The sequence below is a fragment of the Mesoplodon densirostris genome, chromosome 2 (genome assembly GCF_025265405.1).
Source record: "Mesoplodon densirostris isolate mMesDen1 chromosome 2, mMesDen1 primary haplotype, whole genome shotgun sequence".
NCBI lineage: Eukaryota > Metazoa > Chordata > Mammalia > Artiodactyla > Ziphiidae > Mesoplodon > Mesoplodon densirostris.
Genome location: NC_082662.1, coordinates 172,234,285 through 172,247,416, shown reverse-complemented (window position 1 = coordinate 172,247,416; position 13,132 = coordinate 172,234,285). Strand labels below are relative to the sequence as shown.

General features: G+C 46.9%; 1 protein-coding gene across 1 annotated transcript in view; it reads right to left on the bottom strand.

Annotated features, from left to right (window-relative positions):
• SUSD4 (sushi domain containing 4) overlaps positions 1-13,132 on the bottom strand; it is a 133,322-nt gene that overhangs the window by 22,347 nt on the left and 97,843 nt on the right. The window contains exons 4-5 of the mRNA XM_060088643.1: positions 11,960-12,133; positions 7,340-7,528 (exon numbers count right to left, since the gene is read on the bottom strand). Coding sequence (XP_059944626.1) covers positions 7,340-7,528; positions 11,960-12,133 — 363 coding nt within the window. The remainder of the gene's footprint in view (positions 1-7,339; positions 7,529-11,959; positions 12,134-13,132) is intronic.

Sequence of the window (13,132 nt, the reverse complement as noted above, 5' to 3'; positions counted from 1 at the left end):
CAATGCAGAAGTTTCCAGCTAATTAAGAGGTCCAGTTGGCCACTTTGTGGTCGAGGATGGCTGGGCAGGAAGGCGCGAGAGACCTGACTGTCCTTTGCTTGTCTGGTGAGACGTGCCAGCAGGAGGGACACAGCTCCACGGGAGCACGTCTGACTCTGGTTTAGGGGATGACACGGCGATACGTGACCTCACCACGGACAATAATTTATAGCAACCTTCCTCGGACCAGGCCTGGACTCCTTTCTGTGCTTCGTGTTTTCCTTTTGTAAAATGGGAACTACCTTGGCACACGGTGGGCTGGGATTATTCCTTTGAGTGTTATCTGCCGAGGATAAGGCGCAGGGTGGGTCTTTTCGGAGGAGGCCAGGTTCTTCCTCTCTCTTTCTTTCTTTCTTTTTTTTTTTTTTGCGGTATGCGGGCCTCTCACTGTTGTGGCCTCTCCCGTTGCGGAGCACAGGCTCCAGACACGCAGGCTCAGCGGCCATGGCTCATGGGCCCAGCCGCTCCGCGGCATGTGGGATCCTCCCGGACCGGAGCACGAACCTGTGTCCCCTGCATCGGCAGGCGGACTCTCAACCACTGCGCCACCAGGGAAGCTCCTCTCTCTTTCTTGTTCCTACACAGGATTCATTTAAAGTCCCGAGGCGCTTCTGCACAAAGGCAGGGCCCCTGGAGAGAGATCCCTGGCGGTGCCTTTGCCTCCGGGCGTCTCTTGTACCAGAAACGAGTTTTGACTAGGGAACAAAGCACACCGAAAAGGCCGCTCAGGAGCTGGGAACCCACCCCGTCCAAACTGGCTTTGAGTTTCGATCCCAAATTGGAAGCTTTCAAGTAATTTCACATTTGACCAAACAGGGTTTTTCAGTTTCTTATTTTTCCTTCCTTTCTTATATAAAGATGAAGACCTAAAAGGACCCCTGGGCACTCGTAGGTTCTTAAGAAATCTCGCTGCTGCCTTTCCTTGTAATTGCATCTGAAACTGATTAAGCTTCCATCTCTGACCGTGTGAGCAGTGAAATGGATGGGAAGGGGCCGCGTGGCTGGGAATTACTTTGGGCATTCTGAGTTTGGGGACTGGTTGGATTTAAAAACAAAACGTCTTGGATATTCAGCTTCTAATGAGGTCAGGTTTGCTTGTTCCTGGGAGAAATGCCAGCCATGAAGCTGAGAAAGTCTGTTGAAAGGTCAGCCTTGGGGAAGCCCCCGCCTAAGTCACGGCAAATGAAACCGTAGGCCCCTACGGTTCCTGGAGCAATTTGTTTCTCTGTTTGGTAAAAGCAAACACACAAGCACGACAAACTCTCCTGGGCCCCGGGGTCCACGCTCATGGTCCTCCTGGGAAGCCCGTGTCCCCACTGCCTTCAGAGTGGAGCCCAGGCACCACGTGGCAGACAATCCAACACAGCAAAAAGTGGCTCACCCTCCCCAGTTCCTTCCAAACCATAGAGACCCCCTTGGGAACCCCTTCCAGGCGGCCTCAGAGTAAGTAACAATCTTCTCTACCACCAAAGGCCCTGAAAACTTAGAAAGGGAATATTCGGAACTGAGCCCCAGCTGTGTAGAGTGAACTTTCAGAACTGCACATGGGATGGGTGAGCCCAGCGAGCAGAGACCTCATGTCACTAGTTTGCCTCTGTATCCTCTGTGACTTGCAAAATACTTGGCGAACATACGAACATAAAAATTTTTACTGAACGCATACATGAATCTCACAGGCATTTATTTAAAATAGCATATTCCACTGATGTGGGTTTCTTTCTTTTCAAACTCTCATCTCACTAAATGTTTGACTGGTCCTTTCTAGATCTGATCCCATCTTTTGCCCCAGAGGCTATTCAAAGAAGGACTTTTGGTTAAAGGATCCAGCCCTCTAATTTAATGGTTGGGAAACAGAGGAATCTTTAAGTGGGGAGGTCACAACCAGGGACTAAAAACTCCCAAGTTTGGGCGTCAACCATCTGTCCTCCCAGCCCTTGCTATCTGCCTCAAAGATGCAGTCATGTGAACTCTGCTGTCGTTAACCTGCTCCCAGGAATTCCTGTCAACAGATGCCCAGCACCTGTGTTACTATTTCCAGGACATTTGAAAACTTGAATGTGAACAGAGTGTTCCGATACTTAAGGCTTTTGGATGGTTCTTCCCCATGCAGACAAAGAGCCCTTTTCTGTAGCCACCTGCAGCCAGCATCCCTTGCAGCCCTAACATCACAGGGTCTATGGGATTCTGGGGAGTTAGTACCATTTCCTAGACATGTGTCTTTGCAGCCTTGCCTGTAACCGTCTGTTGCATGCTTGGTTCGTTTGCTTATTTCTATGCCCCTCCATATCCTCCTATATTCCACCTTCAAACCATTGGGCCGGCACTCCTCACACACACTAAGGCATGTTGCCTTGGCTGCTGAGCTCTACAGAGCTTCAAAATGCACAGTCCTTCCAAATGAGCAAGATGTTTAGACCCTTTCTCTTTTCCCAAAGCCCAAGCAGAGACAAAAAACACACTTCTGTTTGGCCTTCAGGGAAAAGAAGCAAAAACTCATAGATCCCCAGACAGAAATTTTCATTTTACAATTGCGATACCACCTACCAGAACTTTCCTTTCCCTCTTTCCAAATGCAGAAGCACGCATGTGCCCTTTGGTTAAGGTAGCTGTGGGCATACGCGGTGCAGTCTGTGATGACGCCAGTCTCTAGGTAACGGGATTTGTCATCTTGTTCTCCCCATTAGACTGTAAGGTCTTCAAAGTAAAGAATGAGGTCCTTTTCTTTCTCTGTAATTCCCCAGAGCCCAATTCGGTGTCGCTCTGTGCCTACCAGGTGCCCAATAAGCACTGCTGACAATGTAAGCAGAGTTCTTAGCACTTACAAATGAGAAAATGCCCACATGCACTGTCAAAGGTTTTTGTTTTTGTTTTGTTTTAAAGATTTCTTGGATTCAATGCATGCGTGTGTGTGTGTGTGTCTGTGTGTGTATGAAAGAGAGAGAAATGCAAGCCTCAGAGATGAAGACGACCTGAGAATGGAAAACATGAAGACACACAGAGATAAAGAAAAGCACGCAGACCCACAGCGAGAAAGACCAGCACATAGAAACCCATGGGGCTCCTTCCAGGCTCAAATTTATATATTCATGTATTTTAAAATGACGTAGCCAACACTGTGGTCCAAGATTTTGTGATTTCAGGTGTTTTACCCCACACAACCCGGCTGTGGGAAAACAGACAGAAGACGGGTGCCATACCACTCAATAAGCCAGGTGCCACAGCCCCAGGCCTTTGAAACACGTCACCCACACCTTCCTACTGGGCCTGGGAATTCTCGCCACCTTTGGTGAGGCTGCCAGAGTTTTTCCTTCCAAATTATAAAGTCCTTCGTGAAGCCAGGCCTCAGTTATGGGATTGTTGACACTGAGTGTGACAGCTGCCACTCAACGCTGGTGCCAGCAAAGCCTGCTCCATGCCACTAGGGAGAGGAGACACCATGCAGTGGAAGAAGCCACGGCCAAGGGCTGGCAGTGTGGACAAGTCACGCCACCCTTCAAGGTGTCAGTCGCCCGGTCTGCGAGGAGACACAATCCCTGCACAGCCCAGTGGCTGAAGTGAGGCTGTGCTGTAACGGGGTGACTCATGGGCACGTGTGGGGCAGCGGGGAGTGCTCTCTGCCACCTGGACTCATGGCCCCCTGCAGCTGGGATTTCTACAGGGAGGAGAATTGGACTAGAAGAACAAATCCCTTCCTCTGTGATAACTGTTTTAAATTTTTTGATGCTTTAAAAAATGGCTATAAAAATATCAAATTGTAAAGGAATCAGAACAAATTAGATAACGCATAATTACATAATGCACCTTAGTGATGAAGATCATGAGCTTTCAAGTGGCAAAGACCCTTGTTTGAGTCCCCACTCCCCGACTTACTAACTGTGTGACCTTGGGTGAGTTACTGAATCTTTAGAAACCTGGGTTTGCTCAGCAGTAACATGGGATTAAAAATAGTACTTGTCTGGGACTTCCCTGGTGGTCCAGTGGCTAAGACTCCACATTCTCAATGCAGGGGGCCCGGGTTTGATCCCTGGTCAGGGAACTAGATCCCACATGCCGCAACTAAGAGTTCGCATGCCACAACTTAAAAAAAAAGATCCCATGTGCCGCAACTAAGACCCGGCACAGCCAAAAAAACAAAAAACAACAACAACAAAAAAACAGTACTTGTCTCACAAAGGCAATAGGAGGACTAAATGAGATACTTTGTCAAACATTCTGATACATAGTAAGCTCTCAAGATTACTGGCAATCATTATTATTGTTCAGTACTTCCTCCCATTATCTGGGATTCATCTTATACAAACACAGTTAAAAGTATGCAAGTAACCAAAATCTCCTCTGAACAACCAAAACGATGTTGCAATGTAAATGCAGAAAAGCCTGGGTATTTTGTTCACACAGCCATGGCCAGATTCTCACTTAGTGTGACTCTGTACACAAGTCTAAGAGCACTAATAATGATGGACACTTGATCGACCACCTACTGTGCACCCGGCACTTCACTAAATGTGTTACATTTGTTATCACACTGGACCCTCCCAGTCCCACAGGTACAATCATCTCCCGCATTCTACAGATGAGGAAGTAGAGGTTGCTAGATGCTAAGTGACTTGCCCCAGGTCACACTGATTAAGTAGGAGCCTCAGAATGTGAACTCAGCCAGTCTGATGCCAACCCACACTCTAATCAATACCCTACAGCGCCTCCATGACCATCCTGGTGATCCCATCTCCAGGCTTGTGGCAGGTTAGAAAAAAGAGCTCGAGGGGTGGAGGGAACTGAAGTGACAGGTACCGTGACATGCGATGGATTGACGGATTAACAGGGGGACAGGAAAGGGAAGGGGATAAAAAGCTCACAGAGAAAGGCTTCCATGGCACAGCTGTCCAGACCCAGTCATATCAGGGGTCAGAACGCCCTAATATATATTCAAAGCCCCCGAGAGCGTCATGATTCCACAGCACAGTGTGATAATTTTCACTCTGCCATCAAGAAAAATCAAATTGTGTGCTCAGGACGACAGAAAAAAAAATGAGGGGATGGGGGACCGTGGGTGATATATTAAAGGGGTGGGTAGATTCCCTCGGGACAGCGCATCTATGTTGAATACCCTTTGACAATTTGCATAAATAAGGCACCGCCTTTGAAAAAGATGATACACTATTCAAGTAAGAGTTAAGGAAATACCAACAGCCAGGTGTCATCTGGACACTTTCTGTTCGTGGATCCTTACCTTTTATTTTAACCCAGCTTCTATCAAGTCTTGAGACAAAAAACCCTTTAGTCCTCTCTGCCTCTCTCAGTTTAGAATCATGTCTTTGGTGCCTTTAGCCAGGGTAGCATTTAAGGGTCTCACAAACTAATTGCATCAGGTAATTGAAAGGAACATGTATTGAAAATAAGGATGTAAAGATTATTTTTTTTTAAATGGAGGAAAAAGGTATTAGGTGGCCTTCTTGTCACAGGCAGCTGTCACCTGGACTTTTAGCGTCCCCTTCGGGCACAGGCCAGGTTGGCAGAGAAAAAGCGACTTGTGTTAAATCACGAGACACATTTCCAATCAGAAGCCAGTCACGGCTTCCTGTTCGTAACCTTAGCTCACTGCCCCTTAAAGTGAGATTTTGTTTTATGCCTATTCACATTATATTCCCTAAGCTCCAGAAAAACCGCTTTCAAAGTCTCAAAATGAAGCTTAGAATATGATGGCTTGAAAGGTGTTTGAACTGAATTTGAAAAGATTTGAAAATAGCATTTAAAACTGATATAATTGTAACATGATACCTGTTACAGGTCCTCTAGTTCTGCTTATCTGAGCAGGGAGAAACCTCCAGGAACCAGAAAAGCCCCCATTCACCAGCAGCCCACACTCACCACGCTGGCCAGGGGTGTCCAGATGGCAGAAAAGCTGTTCCCAGTGGAAACAGAGGGGATACCCTTATCCCTCTGGGCTAGGGTTGCCAGATGTGGCAAATGAAAATACAGGACACTGAGTTATAGCTGAAGTTCGGATAAGCAAAGAATACTTGTTGACCGTGAGTAAGTCCCATCCAATAGTTAGGACATGTTCACTTTAAAAAATTATTTGCTATTTATCTGAGATTCAGATTTAACTGGGTGTGCTGTATTTTCTCTCTCTCTACTGTGGGCTCTGATCCCCTAGGAGATTTAGGATGGGTGGGAAGTAGGGGCAAGCGGGGGTTCCGTTTACCAGCCTAGGAGAAAAGCACCACGGACGGCCCCGGCTGGCGTTCTCTCTCCTTCGAGCCCCAGGCTCCCCTCTCTTCCACCCCTTCCTCCTTTCTCTCTCAGGAGGCTCCATGGCTCCAGCCAACCCAGGGTCTTCCTTAGGAGACACCTCTGATCTCTCTGGCTGTCACCCCCCATAACACACCTCCTAACCTGACCTCGTCCCACACTGAGGTGCATGCGTGGAGGCAGACGGTGCTTGCAAGAACTTGTTTGTTTCTACGTTCTACTGTGTCTGGATTTGTTTCCCAAGAAAAGCTGCAGATGGGCTTTGTGGGGGCTCTTGATTGGAGATTTCCTTTCATTTTTTTCTTTCCCCGTATAGACGCCCCCTCCCGCCCACTGTATTCAGATGCCAAGAAGTAAATCGGTGTTTGTTCCCTGCGATCATAATTACAAGACCTGAATTAAATAAGTGAGGGCTGAGCCAGCATGCCCAGCTTGCCTAGGAGAAGTTTCTATAGACTCTATAGACACTGGCCTGATGCCAGCAGTGGATGCTCTGACCACCTCCCACCCCGACCATTTCATACTACTGATTAGTGGTCTTTAGTGAACCACACTCAAAAATAATCACATATATTTAACAAAAGCAAGGAGGAAAGATCTCTTGGTTTCAGGCTTCCAAGTGTGTGCCTGCAGCAAAACATTTAGAACCAAAGCCATAAAATGAATAGAAATAGGAGGAAAAACCGACACAACAATAAAATGAGGGGTGAGACTAATGATGCCATAACACAATCTGTTTTCATTTGGTGCAGAGAAAATTAATTTCTGAAGACATTTCATTTAACTTTGCAATATTTTGCAGTGTAACCTTTGACGCTTGAAACTTTTCTCTTTCATCCCCTTTAAGCCTGAGAATAGGGGAAGCCAGTTTTATGTCTGGCTGTAAGTATTGCTTCATGGCAGATGATCAGGCTTGCTACCTCTGCAAGCAATGTGGACTCAGGGAACAGAAGTTATTGCTGACCATAATTCTCAGCTCTTTACCTCCTATTGAAACATCCACTTTAATAAGCCAAAATTCAACTTCCAAAAGAATAAGATGTGATACCTTCCAGAGCAAGGCACCGGGGTGGGCTGGACGACCAGATAAGGTTGTGTAAGCACTCAAGATACTCCGACCCCTCGAGTTTGAATCCAGGAAAGCAGTGATAGGAGATCACAGTTCCCACTGGGAAGGAGGTCTGGAACTCGGAGATGTTCACATAGCCATTAGAAGAGGCGAGCGGTCTCAGGCAGCCTGTGACGTGGGAAAGAAAAAGGGAAGTGTCTCACGTGGTCATCTTTGTACACCTGAAAGACAAAGCACTATATGTCTTTCGGTTTCCCCCGCTGTAAACGTGGCAGGGCCTCTGAGGACTGCACACCTTGGTCTTAAATGCTCAGACCTCCTTATCTATGTACCTATTCTATTTCTAAAGCAGGTATTTGCTTTTATAGTTGCAAGTGGCATCAAGAGGGTCGGACGAGTAGGGAAGTAGTTACGGGAGGTGGAGCTGAGGATCGGGACACCCCTAACCGGTGGTTCCAGCCCTGACTGCATGTTAGAATCACCTGAGGAAAGTTTTTACTTAATTTATTTTTCATTGACGTATAGTTGATTTACAATGTTGTGCTAATTTCTCCTGTACAGCAAACTGATTCAGTTATACATATGTATACATACGTTCTTTTTTATATTCTTTTCCATTATGGTTTATCACAGGATACTGAATATAGTTCCCAGGGTGATACAGTAGGACCTTGTTGTTTAGCCATTCTGTATATAAAAGCTTCCATCTGCTAATCCCAACCTCCCACTCCATCCCTCCCCCCAACCCCCTCCCCCTTGGCAACCACAAGTCTGTTCTCTATGTCCGTTTCTGTTTCAGAGATAGGTTCATTTGTGTCATATTTTAGAATTCACATATAAGTGATATAATACGGTATTTGTCTTTCTCTGTCTGACTTACTTCATTTAGTATGATAATCTCTAGTTGCATCCACGTTGCTGCAAATGGCATTATTTCGTTCTTTTTTATGGCTGAGTAATATTCTATTGTATATATGTACCACATCTTCTTTATCCATTCATCTGCTGATGGACATTTAGGTTGTTTCTATGTCTTAGCTATTGTAAACAGTGCTGCTATGAACATTGGGGTGCATGGATCTTTTTGAATTAAAGTTTTGTCCGGATAGATGCATGGGGGGGATTGCTAGGTCATATGTTAATTCTATTTTTAGTTTTTTGAGGAACCTCCATACTTTTTTCCACAGTGGCCCCACCTACTTGCCTTCCCACCAACATTGTAGGAGGGTTCCCTTTTCACCTGAGGAAATTTTTAAAAACACCAGTGCCCAGACCTGTGCCCAGGTAGGTATCCAGCCTGGGCACCCCTATCTTTTTTAAAGCTCCCCATGTAATCTTAAAGTGCCATCAGGGCTGAGAACCACTGAGGTGCCACAGAGAAAAGAGAGACTATTTCCTGTTTCAGCAGTGGTGGTGGGTAGCTTGAGAAGGTTAGGATGCAAACTGGGTTCCACGGCAGCAGATAATGGAACAGACACCTGTCTGATGTAGTGCAATGAAAGTTTTGAAAATCCCATTGGGTTTTAGGTGAAACAGGAAAGGAACATGTAACACAGTGGTTCTCAAACTTGAGAATAACCCAGAGAGGGCTAGTAGGACAGACTGCTGGCCCACACAGCCAGAGCTTCTGGTTCAGTGAGTCCATGTGCAGCTCAAGGATTTGCACTGCTACAGGTTTCTGGGTGCTGTTGCCGTGGCACCAGGCTTTGAGCAGATGTGCTATAGCGAGTCTGTGCACCATGCACAGAATTCTGTGTGCCATCTGAGTGAGCATGAGGCCTGGATCCCTACTTCTGTAGAACAGTAGCTGCCTTTTGTCCTGAAGCCTGTGCAGCCCAGTGGAACATTCCCAGTGGCACAGCAGCCCACTGGGTGTGGCATCTGCTGTGATTAGTGAATTTCTTATTGGCTTCAGCAGCTTCACTGAAGGGGATAATGACCCTGCAGAGCTGTGCTCTTCCCGGGGAGAACTAATTGTGTGTGAAGTAAATAATGGATAATGGAAAAACCTACTTTCCCTTCCAATCACCAAGCACAAACTATATCACGCAGGCACTGCAGCAGATGACGGAACTCCTCTCTTAACATGATTTTGTGACACATTACAATACAAGCGTCAAAGAGCTGAGTATTCAGCGAACTGCTTGGGTCGGCGCCTTAGACTGTCGCGTCTGTATCAGAGCAGACACAGACACCACAGTGAGGGGTGCAGAATGTAGGAGGCATTCACTCTGGGACCGTCAAGGGTCAACCTGCACTGCTGCATCCTGGTGTCCTGGAGCCCCGCAGACCCCACAGACCCCAAAGATCCCTTCCCGGAACAAGCCACACTCAGGATGGACTAGATCAGAAACGCATGGTGCCCAGCCATCCTTTCGGGCAGTCCCAACGGTCTTAAAGGATTTTTTTCTTTTCGGAGCTGAAAACTGACACTGTTCATGGCAAAAGTGAAATGTGTGAAGGGAGTTTGGCAATCAGGCATAAACAGAATCAATAATTGAGGAAAAAAAAAAGATAAGCAAATCAACACCAGCAAGGGAATGTGTTAGACCCTGAGCAGGGTTCCAACGTGTGGGCACACGGGACTGTGCCCCTGCCTCCTTCTGGGAAGGAGTGTGGTTCTAAGCTACCCATGTGGATAGACTGCATCCCCTAAGTAAAAAACAAACTCTGACCCACAGGGAGCAGGAAGCATCGGCACATGGATCTCTAAAACACAAAGTTCCGGGGAAAAAACGGCCTTGGAACGGTTCCCACCTCCGACCCCAAAAGGAGATGAAAGGGGTTGGAACACGTGCAGCCAATCAGAGAAGGAAAGCTATGCCCACTCTTGGTTGGAGGACAGCCTGTCCTAAAAATACAGTAGAAAACTGGCTTCGACTCAATAGTTGAATGTGATTTCTATTTGCACTTCGAGATAATAGAGAGACGGTTCCTCAGGCTGTAGCCCCTGGATCTACAGGTGCAAATAAAAATTACAGGATGAAATGTCACTCGAAGGGCCAATTATATACCCCCCGGGGGCTCAAGAGGTGTCAGGCTGTCTAAAGCAACCCTGCTGTGCCCACGTGGGTGGACGGCAAGGTGCAGGGGCTGGAGGGGGGTATCAGGGCCCAGACCAGGGGCACCTCCTCTGTGGGGACCGAGGGCTCTGAGGAGGGCTGAAGGTGGGCTGTGGGCTGTATTGCTGTTTGAGGAAGCACACCTTCCAAGAGCGGCCGGCCAGCTCTTTTGTTGCTGCAAAAAACATCGAAGCCGTGAGCCGTGTTATGACTGAGATTTAGTAAGGGGCGCTAGAGGGCAGGGGCAAGAGAGCACAGACAGAGCAAGAGGCAAGCCTGAACCTGAACTCGTGACAATGACACACCAAGATGTCTGTCACCATAGGGCATTTGAAAAGAACTCCTAAAGAAGCAGACTGTATTGAAGGGATATAAAAGGAAATTGAAAGGGCGGGAGAACCGAAAGACAAGTGGAAAAGATGAAGGCGAGAAGGGGTTGGAATCTGAAATCATTTTCTTGGCCGTTCCTCGGATAGGGCCGCAGGACTGGAACGAATCCATGGTTAATAAAGTTCATTCGGATAAACAGCCCCACCTAAAAGCCGGCTGCTGATTCTGTGGAGAGTCTCTAAGAGTATAAATAAATCACGTGTCTCCTTTAAGAATGTAACACATAACATGCTAAACAACCCCGAAGCTTCTGGGGAGAACTGCAGGAGGGTGAGGACTTGGGCTGCCTCTGTCCTCCTAATCCTGAAGCCTTTGTTTCTTCAAGGGGCCGTGACTCTTAAACTCTCACATAAGGAAATGATTTATTTCCAGCTATGGGGTGCACAAAGCAATGTCTGCCCGTCATGATTTCCAAGCAGAAAGTTGACATCCGTCTCAACTTTAACATGCCAGTGCTTTTGGTGTAAATAAGATTGCTAGCCTTCTCCCTTGGATTATGAATTATGCATGGGTTTCTTAGTCCTTTGGTCCAAGTCACATGTCAAAAAATAAAATCAGAATTAATGGGAACTCGAGGGCTTATTTTCACAAACAGGGGGCCCTCTGTGTCGGCCCAAGCAAATTTTAAAAACGCAAGAGGATAAATATTCATCGTATGGTTTGGATGAAATTTGAATTTGATTATTTTTCTGCTCCTCATGCATTATAAAAAAAAGGATAACATTATTAAGAGAAAATAGCCTCTGTAAGATTGGCTTTAAATATATTCACACCACAACCGAAATCAGTATAAATGCTGTTATTTCCATTAAATATACAGTAGTTCATCATTGTGTTCACAACCCAGTTGCAAGGCTCCTAATTCTGCAACGACTTTTGGTTTCTTAGAATAAAGGAGACATCCAACACGCTAAAGAATAAGGTATTTCCCATTTAAACTTTAAAGCTGGGAGTATAGAGCTGGAGAGAAGCACAGGGAATTGTGGGAAGATTCCAAACACAGAGCTGTGGTGATCAGAGTGCAGTACGGCTGAACCATGGGGTGTGCGTGGCTTTGTGTTTCCCCGTCATCCTATTAGAGAAATGTGTACACACTCCACAATCAAGTCTGAAAGAACAGCTGAGAACCACAGCCTCAGCCCCGTACCCTGACAGATGGGCAGATGGTCCCATGTTCCGTCATCACGACATAATGAAGCCATGTTGTACAGGTCAGGGTACCGGATCTTGAATCCTTCATGACAAGTGATGATTAATTTATCTCCATGTCTGTATGTCTTGTTATGAATCTCGGCATCTTCAATTTGCGGGATGCGGCAATCTGCAATTGCGTAAAAAGGATACATTATTTTTGGAATTCAAACAGTTGTGGTTCACAGCTTCACAAGAAAGCTCTTATTTTCACACCTGGTCTCAACCTACACGGCGATCTGATAAATGGTTCCTTATTTATCACTAGACTCAGGTCCCAAGGACAAGCATTAGAAGCTGCAGAACCTGCTTCACAGAGAAATAGGAAGAGGGGTCGAGGTGCCGAGGTCCAGGTCCAAAAGGAACCTTGTTTTCCGCCCGCGACACTTTACACTCTACAGTTGAGCTTACAAGCAACTTTGGAAGCGAGTGAAGAAAGACAAAAGCTGGGGATTCACCTGAACTATCTAGCTGGTTGCCCACTTGGCTGTGTTTGTGGACCGTGCACTGCACCAAACGGCCTGGCTGGCTACTCTCGCCTGGTCCTCCCGCCTCTGCCTGTGGGGTGAGGGCCTGGGCCTGATAAGAAAATGTGCTTTGCAGAACAGCAGGAGGCTGAGCTGGGGCTGCATTTGCTACTGGCATTTCCCATCCACCTTATCTGTTTTTAAAAAGATAATAAATAGAGCAGCACATACTACTGCCAATATCACAAAAGACTCAGAGAAAGCAACTGTTGCCTTTGAAAAATGGAGTCAGAGCAGAATGCAGGTGGCTGGGAGGGGAAGAGGCGACGGGGTCAGGAGAAGGGTGTTGGGGGGACACTCATGCAACAAAATGATTAAAAGAGAAAAAAAAACTAATCAATCGTGGGGCTTCGCTGGTGGCGCAGTGGTTGAGAGGAGTCTCCTTGCCGATGCAGGGGACATGGGTTCGTGCCCGTGCCCGGGAAGATCCCACGTGCCGCGGAGCGGCTGGGCCCGTGAGCCATGGTCGCTGAGCCTGCGCGTCCGGAGCCTGTGCTCCGCAACGGGAGAGGCCACGACAGTGAGAGGCCCGCGTACCGCAAAAAAAAAAAAAAACCCCAAAAAACTAATCAATCGTAACTATCCGCTTCTAACTCTAGCTA